Source organism: Epinephelus fuscoguttatus, linkage group LG21, assembly GCF_011397635.1.
Source record: "Epinephelus fuscoguttatus linkage group LG21, E.fuscoguttatus.final_Chr_v1".
NCBI lineage: Eukaryota > Metazoa > Chordata > Actinopteri > Perciformes > Serranidae > Epinephelus > Epinephelus fuscoguttatus.
The window spans coordinates 37,954,295-37,965,934 of NC_064772.1; the positions used below are offsets into that span (position 1 = coordinate 37,954,295).

At 44.4% G+C, this 11,640-nt stretch overlaps 1 protein-coding gene across 2 annotated transcripts in view; it reads left to right on the forward strand.

Moving 5' to 3' along the window:
* The window catches only part of LOC125882018 (uncharacterized), a 381,147-nt gene extending 370,229 nt beyond the window's left edge, over window positions 1-10,918 (forward strand). Inside the window, exons 3-4 of one of the 2 annotated variants that reach the window (XM_049565640.1) lie at window positions 10,289-10,332; window positions 10,597-10,631. In XM_049565640.1, the coding sequence (XP_049421597.1) occupies window positions 10,289-10,332; window positions 10,597-10,605 (53 nt within the window). In that variant the 3' untranslated portion in view covers window positions 10,606-10,631. Of the gene's footprint in view, window positions 1-10,135; window positions 10,333-10,596; window positions 10,632-10,772 lie in introns of those variants that run through there. The other variant, XR_007448273.1, reaches the window with a different exon arrangement.
* Window positions 10,919-11,640: the final 722 nt, after the last annotated feature.

Genomic DNA, 11,640 nt, shown 5'->3' on the forward strand with positions numbered 1-11,640 from the left:
TAAGGTTATGTGTATTAAGGGTTATCATGTCCACCTCATCAGAAACTGGGGAGGGATTAAGAGGAAGATTGGATTTCTCTGCAACGCTAACTTTTTAGCACATTAGCTAACGTTAGCTTCCATAGCAAAACAAACAAGTGTGGTCCTCCTTTGTAAGATTGGCTTCCTGTGACATCATCCATCCACTGAGTGAGAGCATACGGGTCGGCCAGTCTGGTCCCGTTGGTCAGTGTTTACTTATTCAAGTAACACTGGCGGTCCGGAGAGTGAGTGACCTGACATGGTGCGTTGGTAAATTCAGTCTGACGCTCTACACTAAAATGAGAGCCCTGTTGGTGGAAGAAACGCAGCGTTATATTTCTACATGAATGAACCAACGGTTAAGTTAATCACACATTCACTCCGCTCGGCGCTCTGCTGCTCCGTCTCCACAGACAGAGTGTCCAGAGTGCGCTCTGCCACTCTGAGAGTGCGCTGCTCTGGATAACCCAACGCTACATTCAGACAGCGCTCCCAATTTATCAACGCTCCAGTTTGTGTCAGGGTGCGCTCCCACACTCACAATGAGTGTTTCTGAACGCACCACTCACATCATCTTCCTCCATCGTCTAAAACAAGACAACACAACTTATTAGCTAGCGCTAGCTAATGTCTGTGGAGAACTGTTTTGCCTCCAGCTAAGCCCCGCCCACCAAAACGTCATACTGTTTACTAACAGTGAAAGGGTCTATAGGAACGTGGTCTAGCAGTTATTTTACCTTTTCATGTTGAATAATTAACTTTTAATATTGTACAAGCTGAAATTATTATACATTTAAAGCCTACATGCTTCAGTTATTGTAAATAAAAGCTGGATTCCAGGACCATTAAAAATACAGCAACAGGGAACATGGATGGTATTTTAAAAAATCAGGATGCCTGCATAGCTTCAGTATTTTTAAACAATTTATCTGACATTCTAACTGCTGCATGTTTTCTCTTCACTAAAATTTCAAATAATGAAAACCTGACCACACAAGTTCAAAAGTGACACAATGTAAATTATGTCATAAGGTTAATTTTGGTTGGTTGGAGAATTGGGGCAGAAACGAAGAAAACAAAAGTCATATAAACCGCCGAACACACACACACACACACACACACACACACACACACACACACACACACACACACTATGGTGTGACTAAGGTCAAATCCTGGAGAAGATTGGTTCCTCCATATTGAATAATAAATGCGATCTTCCTCTGTGAGGGCGTTTTTCAGGTTAAACAAACAGGGTGAGCTGATTAGTCTGAGACTAACAAAACCAATGACCACCATGATGTCATTTCAGTCACTCCTCAGTTTCACCCAACAAAATGGGGCCTGGGATGTGTCACATCACAGGGGGGTGGCTGGTAAAGGCTTTAGGTTATAATCATTCACATTTCATAATCATGCTAAAATATACATCAGGCTCACAGAGATAAACTGTTGTCACCTGTTATAAGTTTGTAATCTAAACTTTGAGTTTGGTGAATGAGTGGTTGAATTGGCCGTGTGCAACTGACCAGCCCTGAGTCCTACCCCCTTTAGTTACAGTTGCTAAGTTGGATAAGCTTGACGAAAGGAAAGATGGTGGCACCGTGTCTGTTTAGTCGGGTGCCGCAGTGTTTATTAGATAGTTTCTGGGTGTCAGGCCATAAAGCTTCACAAAGCCGACAGCAAGGACTACAGTGTGCTATGGAAGGATATATTCACAAGCTACATTTCAAGGCCCTGACACACCAAGCTGACATTCGGCCATCATCAAAGTCGGGCCGTCGGTGAGCATCTGTCGCCCTAGTTTTTGCGGTATGTCCCGCACCGTCTGTGCTTTGGCGTCGGTGGCTTTTCGGCCGATTGAGCATGTTGAATCGGTGGCGGAGCTTGTCAGTGAGAGAGATCACTCTGACTGGCTGTTCAGGTTTTATTTCCTCGCCCCTGTAGCGAGTGAATCTGCCTGTAGTGAAACCGGGGCTAACCGGTGCTTCCTCCTCAGGCTCCACTTCACTCAGCTGCCCCACAGACCCGCTGCTTCTTCACACTTTAACCTGAATAACAAACCGGAGCTAGCTGGGAGCGGCTAGCGGAGCGTTAGCCGCAGCATGACCGGAGGGAAGCACAGCCAGTTAGCCTCCGCTAGTCTCTGAGCTAGCCCCGGCTCTCCGTTTGGATCCAACCGGAGCACCGAGCCCTGGTTTGTTATTCAGGTTAAAGTGGGAAGAAGCAGCGGGTTTATTGGGCAGCTGAGTGAAGTGGAGCCTGCGGAGGAAACACCGGGACCGTCTGGATGTAATAGTCCGTGTAGTGTGTTCAAATGCAACTGACACAGGGCGACGTGAGGCGACGTAGACGACGCAACAGTTGGCTTTCGTCGCCGCTAGTTCTTTGATGTCGTTTTGGTGTGTCCGCACCTTTAGTCCAATGTTTTAATTTTAGGACAAGATCTAAAGCCCTGTTTCCACCAACCAATACAGTATGGTAACGTTCAGTTCTGTGCGTGTTTTTACCACTTCCATCTGTGTCACCAGTGATGAGGAAATACAGTGAGTGTTGGAAGGAGCAATGAGTGACCATAACCCAGCACACCTGACAGCAGTACTTGGCGGTGGAAACGCTAAGGTCTAGGTACCATGTCTGAAGGGTACCTTGGTGAGTCTGTGGTGGATTTGATCTGTAAAGCTACAGAAGCAACTGTAGTCTGCACAGAATCTCTGACTCTGCCAGGGATAGATTCGCTTCCTGAATAAACGTCACTGTGCTGAGAAGCCAAGATAAGATGAGTGACTGCAAGGAGAGGAAGGATGACGTGCCACTCAAGCCCAGTTCCGTCCACTTCCTTCACAAGAAAAGTATTCTGCCTCACCACCAACAGCTGATAGATATTTGTCTTTTCTCTTTTGTCCAGTGGAGAGGCGGTGAGAAAAGAAAGATGAGACTAGAATAAAGAAGGAAACATTTGGTGGATATATTCTGTAGCAGTTACTCTGTCTATGTGATGATAGAGGTCGCACATTCACGTCATAAAACCACAGTTCCTCGTGGCTTACTCACTCTTATTTTTACCCTCTTCCTCTTTTGAGTCTTGTGTCTCTTCCCCCCATTCACACCTCTTTTCTCCCCCTTTCTTTCATAGCTTCTCTTTATCTGCACATTCTGGTCTCTGGGCTCCAATAAATGTCACACTGCATCATTCACCCTGACCGGCGGCCAATTCCAAAGCCAGACGTCTTAGATATGGCTTGTAGGAGGCAATCCATCCTACCTAGACCCTCACTGCTTTCATCATGGTGTCCCTATCTACTTCATTCCCTCGCTCTTCCTTTCTTCTATTCCATGTTACCTACTTCTTTTTGTCTCTTGGCTCTCCATGTCTTACACCAGCTAATTACCACATAAGTCTTTCATTTTTGCCTGTTTTAGGTGTCAGTTCTTCATTGCTTGCATTTAAAGCTGTGGTGTACCTTTTTGGTCTGGGGGTACTCTGGGCAGGAGGTAGGGGTAAAGGTAATATTTCTGGTAAGTGTGAGGGACTTTATGAATGAATCACCTCAAAAGGGGGAAGAGATACTCCTGGGGCTTTGGGGTGACAGTTACGGAAAGAATGAAGATGCCTTTGGCTTTGAAATTGCTTCGCATACATCACCATCTATCATTATTGATACGTTGCTCTGTGGCTGCAAAAAGAGCAACTACGACAAGACTAAATGTGTAAAGTTAGCAGCCCCTTGAGGCCGCAATGTTTATTACATCCGTCGATGTAAACAGATGTTAGACAAAATGAAAAAAGACAGATGGTGCTTCAGCAGATGCTTTAAACCATTTGCCATGGAAGACCAATAGTTATGTCATCGCGTGCTGATCATTGGTTTCGGCTGGACAAGAAACCTGAGCACTCAATCAATCCGCCACCATTCTTTTAGATTTTAAGCTTTTGGGGTGTTGGATGGTTTGTTGTAAGTGCCAGCTGCTTGTGAACTGAAGACTCCGGCTAGATGTTTTGGAATGAGCTTTGGTCTCAGGTCAGGGTGAGAGTCTCATCATCCACTTTATCTCTGGGCACGGTTTGCCTCACTGTTGTGGTGTGTCTCTGCCTCTCTGTTAAATCTTGCTGAAATCATGTTGTACACTGTCTTGTGGACAACACACACACACACACACACACACACACACACACACACACACACACACACACACACCGGGCATATCTTTCCTGTGTCCAATACATGCTCTCTAAATAAACCTAACCTGCCTAATTGAACTTTGTCTGGATTTCATATATTACAAGAGGTTTCTGGTCACTTTATGTCTGATGATGATGGATTGTATGATTCTTTTCACACTTCTGGTTCCTTTGAGTTGATACATGCAAATGTAACTAACCTTTTGAATGAATGTCCCGATCCGATATTCGATATCGGCCACCGATATTAGCAAAAAACGGGCATCGGCATCGAATCGGACTGCATGGAAAAATACCAATCCCAGAACTCCGATCCAGTTTTTCATGGAATCCGATCCAGGTTTTACGGCCAGCCCAGTGCTCCGCGATTCAAGCAGTCCATTCCAGTGATCCGCTCCAGCACTTACTATCAGTCCACCAGGCCAGCATGCAGACACACATGGAGGGAAGGGTCAAGGGGGCAAAGCACAAGTGTGTGGAGTCTTGCTGCTATTTTAATTTCAATGTTAGACATTTTAAAGATTTCTTGTGTTGATTTATTTTCTATTTATTTAGCTCTGTTAACAATAAACAGGTCAGTTTCTCATACCAACTGTTGTGGATCATTCTAACTAACCCGATTAAGTAGTTGTTCTTGTTAGAGTAATATCGCTTGATCAAACCTTTTCTAACATGACTGACAACAATATAAATGAACATGTATAATACACGCTTGGATCGGATCGGTATCGGCCAAAACTCAAGGCTGTAATATCGGTATCGGATCGGATTGTGTATGTTCAACGCCTGCTCCACAGAACTTCTCTTCACCACTCGTGTATAATAAGTGTTAGTTTCCAAGGATACCCAAAGTGACCATGGTAGAGTATGGATGAAAACCACAGAGGCCAATGGGAGAACACACAGTGCCCCCCCCCCTTCCCAGTAGGGGATATGCAATTTTAATGTCAGATGTCGTGTCAACAGACAATATTAGATGTTGGCAGTCTATACGGGCAGCAATCTGTGTCCCTTGTGTCAATACAATATTTACCCATTGCAATGATTTATCATTTACTGGGAACAGGATGATGTATTCACACAAGTGGATCTGTGAACTTTTTCCTGCTCTGTTTTACATCCATAACTATTGGTTCTCCACTACTGTCAGTGCTTTTATTTGTGTAGTGCCAATTTGCAACTGTAGTTATCTCATGGCATGTCACAGAGCAGGTGACAAACATTCTGAACCACCCAAATCTGCTCGTACCCAGGTGTGTGTATGATGAATCCCACTGGATCATAAGTCACTTATTAGCACAGGTAATATTTCCTATACTCTTTATATCAGTGGAGGTATTGTGCCGTGTGCAAAGGCTTTAAGGAGAGGAAGAACCTCTGCAGTAGTGAGATCGCTTTACGGTTAAATAAACAAAGTAAATGTGATTTTCAGTTTGCCAGTACGTAACAGGAAAATCAAAAACCCAACAACGGCAAAACATTTGTGATGCTGTAAATGTCGTGTTCATGTCAGCAGCAGTGGTGGAGGAAGTATTCAGATCCTTTATTTCAAGAGGCAACAGACAGCATCTTTCCTAAATATATCATGACGAGAATAATGTGGGTTGCACAGGGTAGTGTCCACAGTAAAATCAGACTATCAGCATTTACATAGGTTACTTAGTGGCTTTGCAATCTTTGCAATAAGCTTCTGCCACTGATGCCGAAATCTCGCTGAAAAAATCTGCTTTACAGCAGGAAATGCGTCATGTATTGTGAAACTGGTCGGTCAGCCAATGAGGGACTGGAGCTGGTCCTTATAGATACAGTCGGCAATGACGGGAATGCCCACAAACGTCACATCTGGTTAGAGCCGAGGGGGAAAACAAACCGGTCTCTGCCATTAGCCACAATGCCGAAGAGTTGCTGTGTACCCGTTTGCACCGCAAATAAACAAAAAAATCACCAATTAAATTTCTACATTTCACCAAATAATAAAACGGAACCACAAAGGAGGAGTTTTTGGGCAAAAAACAAAAAATAACACGACACATAATAACATGAAAATGCAATTTAAATGGGAAAATACATTTAAAAAAAATCAGTGACAAATCTGCATAAGCATAATAACATAATAAATGTTAATGTAAACATGATCGATGTGATCCAATGTGAGCGCTGAACACTGCATCCTTTGTTAAAGAACCATTCAGACTCATGTAGCCCTCCTGGGTGCCCCGTCACCGCACCGTCTGCTCAGTCTGCCTCCTCCCCTTTTGTCCAACTGTCAACCCGTTGACAGGGGCTGGTCATGTTGGATGAGCACAGAATCCAGCTGTGACAACCATTTATGTGTGATTAATGGGCCAGCCACAGCCCAGTGTGAGTGACTAGAGGTCAAAGTGACATCAAAACCTATGTAAATCACAACAATTTGTCCATGACCATCAGTCATCTGCTTCCTGACGGAGGTCCAGGGATCCTGTTGCCCACCTAGTCAGATTGGCAATTAATAGTGTTTTACAAACAGATTATTTTTGTGTAGTAGCAACAGTTTATACTCAGCACAAATCCTGATTAACTGTCCCAATTTATAGCAGTTTCTTTGCACAGGATCTAAAGCTCCTCTCATCATAGTTACGTATAGTGATGACTGAAATAAGTGCAGAGTGAACAAACAGATTTGTCATCACTTCTTTCCTCTTCGTTTTGGTCTATTTTAGTATATAATGTCCTCTCACTCCTCCCGTAGCCCTGCAGCAAACTTCACCATGACCGTACAACCAGCTCTCATCCCAACTGGTCAAACACCACCGCTTTGTCAGTGGACCAAAATATGATGCACTAGGTACCCCCATGTGGAGGTGCTGGACGTTCACTGACAACATGTCACCTGACGCTTTGTTATATGTTCTGTATCTTTTCAAAATACTTTTCAGTTTTCACAGGAAATGTTTCTGCTCCTTAGATGCATACAGTCTTTTTCAAAATAAACTTACAGCGTAGGTAAAACACTTTGTTTTTATGTTATTTTCTTAAGTTTAGGCCACACAAGCATGTGGTTAGGTTTAGATGACAAAAGTCCCTGGTTAGGGTTAGGTTTAGGCAAAATGGGCATATCTCATAAACTTAATACTGTACATAGTTCAAATTACTTAGTGTTGGATGGATGGATGGATGGATGGATGAATGGATGGATGGATGGATGGATGAATGGATGGATGGTTGGAGTGTTAAGAAATAGGGATGCGCAGAGACGTCATTATCTGCATCTGTATTTGTATTCGGATAAAAACCGGAAGTGGGCGTGGCTTAGGCCGGAAGTTGTGTTACACTGTATTTTCTAACTTTACATTCATTGGCAATGCAATTTCTGAGCATTCAAAGCATCAAATTAATTTAATATTGGCATATAATAATTCTGAAATATATTTCCATATCCTCATACTTCCCTTTTTAATAATAATAATAATAATAATCTGTTTTGCATTGGGAATAGTTTATATAAGAATACACACATAAGCCAGCCCAGCACACACACAGGGCTACATTTGGCCTACTGCTCTACTATTAGACACAAAGGATTTCTTTAGTCCACTGGATTTTGTAGCTGGGTCGCCTGGCACGCTTAGTCACTTCGAAAAGCTCAAAGAAAAATATTTGTGGCTACAGGGGGGATCAAAATAAAATAAACAAATCAAATAAAACTCAACCAGCCACCCTCCTCCCCTGACAAGTAAAGAACAGTCCCTTCAGTGCGCTGAGGTTTGTGGGCCGTTACCTGCCACAAAGAGAGAAATGTGAATGGCTCGTTTCTCCTCTGACACGTCACATACCTGTGTGCCACCATGGCTCGGCTGTTCAGGTACTTCTGGGCAGTCATGACACCAAGAAGAGGAAATTATTGGACCTGGAGCCGGGCGTAGTGGCCATAGTAGTGGCCACAGTGCTCCCCCATATTCCTGTGACCCCTGTTCAACCCACAACTGTCAGGATTCGCCTCTCGTTTCTGCTGCTGGTTGAAATCTGTACTCACACAGCGTGCTCCTGAATGATTTCTTTTGCTCGCACAAAACTATTTTTAGTCGCAAATGTGAGTGAAAAGCTCGCACCGCAACGGTCACTGTGGATAACAGCAATGGATAATTGGATATAACGTCTGCCGGTGGAATGCACTTTCAGCTCCATACCTACCAAAGAAAGACAAGCTAACATTAGGCCTACACAGGATTAAGGAACTTGCTGCTTTGATGACCGTTCAACTTTAGGCTATCTGGCAGACAACGGGTGAGTGAAAATGTGTCTTACCGTCTCACTGTAAGCAGGCATAGCCAGTGTTTGATTTGTTAGATTAGCGCAGCGTTTCTCAACCACATGAAAAAAAACTGCATGACACGCATGTTTTTTCCCCATCCGAATAATAACTGGTATATTTGTGTAGAAAAAATATCTGTTTCAAAGGCATTATTCCTGCCTATACGAATAACGTATTCGTATTCAGGCACAACCCTACCAAGAAATATTTCCTTTAATAATCCAATTTTTTATAGAGAAACATATTTTTGTGTTGTTTTTTTTTTTGCCGTTGACATTTGAATCTGGGGCGCCGTCAGCCTCCATTAGGTGGAGTTGTGTTGCTACCTCCTCTCCCCTTGGATCTCTGCAAGTGATGTGAGGACTCTAAAACTTCACCTGAGCCTCCCTCGACATATGGGTGAGTAGATAATGGCTGAATTTTCATTTTTGGGTGCACTATCCCTTTAAAGACACAATAAAGACAGACACATTAAACCAAAAGATGGGAGACACACCCACGCTTTTTGGATTGATAATTCCAACAATGATAAACTCAAGAATTATTCTGCTGAGCAATTTACTTTAAAAAGTGTATTATTGGATCATGGATAACACACACACACACACACACACACACACACACACCGATGTGCTCATAATGTTTCAGTCGTCACCTCTCTGCACTCATTTCCACACCCTTTGAACATTGTTGTTCAAAGCCCAGCCTCAAATCCAGCCCTCTGTCATGTGGGGGAGAATTGCAATAATTTGTCATTGTAATCTGCTGGGTGGCACATGGGAGGGGGCGAGGGGGGGGCGTATGGGGAGACAATCAAATGGGAGGAGAGACTTTGGAAAGAGAACAAGTCAAGGATTTTGATTCATCGCTTTGTCCCAACAACAGAGATTAATATTTGAATGTAATTATTACTTCCTTGGCTATTACTGAGCGCACTAAATGAAATCATCTGTGTAAGAGAGACAGAGTAAAACACAGGTATTTCATTAAAGCCTCAACAGGAGCGGAGGAGGTGGTATCACTTACAGGCCAAATGAAAGAATGATTGGATATGTTGAGCGGGTGAGGACAAGGAGGTACTGAGCATCCTAATGAGGACAAATGTCATTATCTCGAGCAGGGGCTCTGCCTGTGATTCATTTGACCACTCTGCTATCATTTGGCTAACATCAAATGAGCCATAAAGTAATGGCAAAGTGGAAGATTGTTTTGTGTGATTGAATTGGGTTTTATACAATCACTTCAATCACTTTGCAAAGCTAAACAAATCAAAATGATGAGAAAGTGAGAACGTGTCAGTTGATCATTCTAAGAAATCTTTAAAATTTGTGGAGCGATTGACATCATTGAACACATTCACAAAGAGGTATGTTTATCAATGGAACATATGAGTAACCATGTAGAAAGCTTTTCCTTTGTTTAGAGATAGTGTTCAGATGAAGCCATGTACTGTGTAACTGTGTGAGCCCTTTTTATATCACAATGACAACTGAAATCACCCAGATGACCCAGGTCAAAGGTTCACACGCAGTGTTAAATGGCAGTGGTTAGCAGTGTCACCTCACAGCAAGAGGGTTGCTGGTTCAAACCCCGGGGTTGGGGAGACCTTCTGTGCAAAGTTTGCATGTTCTCCCTGTGTCAGCGTGGGTTTCCTCCAGGTGCTCCCACATGTTCTCCCCGTGTCAGTGTGGGTTTCCTCCAGGTGCTCTGACATGTTCTCCCTGTGTCAGCGTGGGTTTCCTCCAGGTGCTCTGACATGTTCTCCCTGTGTCAGCGTGGGTTTCCTCCAGGTGCTCCCACATGTTCTCCCCGTGTCAGTGTGGGTTTCCTCCAGGTGCTCTGACATGTTCTCCCTGTGTCAGCGTGGGTTTCCTCCAGGTGCTCCCACATGTTCTCCCTGTGTCAGCGTGGGTTTCCTCCAGGTGCTCCCACATGTTCTCCCCGTGTCAGCATGGGTTTCCTCCAGGTGCTCCCACATGTTCTCCCTGTGTCAGTGTGGGTTTCCTCCAGGTGCTCCCACATGTTCTCCCTGTGTCAGCGTGGGTTTCCTCCAGGTGCTCTGACATGTTCTCCCTGTGTCAGTGTGGGTTTCCTCCAGGTGCTCTGACATGTTCTCCTTGTGTCAGCGTGGGTTTCCTCCAGGTGCTCTGACATGTTCTCCCAGTGTCAGCGTGGGTTTCCTCCAGGTGCTCCCACATGTTCTCCCTGTGTCAGCGTGGGTTTCCTCCAGGTGCTCTGACATGTTCTCCCCGTGTCAGTGTGGGTTTCCTCCAGGTGCTCTGACATGTTCTCCCCGTGTCAGCGTGGGTTTCCTCCAGGTGCTCCCACATGTTCTCCCTGTGTCAGCGTGGGTTTCCTCCAGGTGCTCCCACATGTTCTCCCCGTGTCAGCGTGGGTTTCCTCCAGGTGCTCCCACATGTTCTCCCAGTGTCAGCCTGGGTTTCCTCCAGGTGCTCTGACATGTTCTCCCCGTGTCAGCCTGGGTTTCCTCCAGGTGCTCTGACATGTTCTCTCCGTGTTAGTGTGGGTTTCCTCAAGGTGCTCCGACATGTTCTCCCTGTGTCAGCGTGGGTTTCCTCCAGGTGCTCTGACATGTTCTCTCCGTGTTAGTGTGGGTTTCCTCCAGGTGCTCCAGCTTCCTCCCACAGTCCAAAGACATGCAGGTTCAGTGGGAAAGATGTTGTACATAGATGGCAGAGAGAGCACTCAGAGGAATGTGCTATGGAACACACTCCCTTTAGATATCAGGGAAGCTAGCTCACTAACATTTTAAAGAGAAATCTAAAAACATATCTGTTCACTTTAGCCTTTAACTTATCTTCATGTACTGTACTTATATTGCCCTTATTGTCAAGCACTGAGCTGCAAATCATTAGTATTAGTTTTATTATCATCCTTTGACACTAAAGGCTGTAATTGAACAGAAATTGCTGGTGCAGAAAAGTTGCACACTACTTCACAGAAGACAACCCGTCTTTCAAACAGCATGTATGTACTAGTGGAAATGTTTACACATGCATAATCAGAGCAAACTGATATGATGTTATTCAGTCCTCTCAGTGTCCAGTAAGACACTACTGTCATTCAGGAACACACACAAACACTAATAGCATCCACTGTGCACACCGAGGCAGTCACTGGG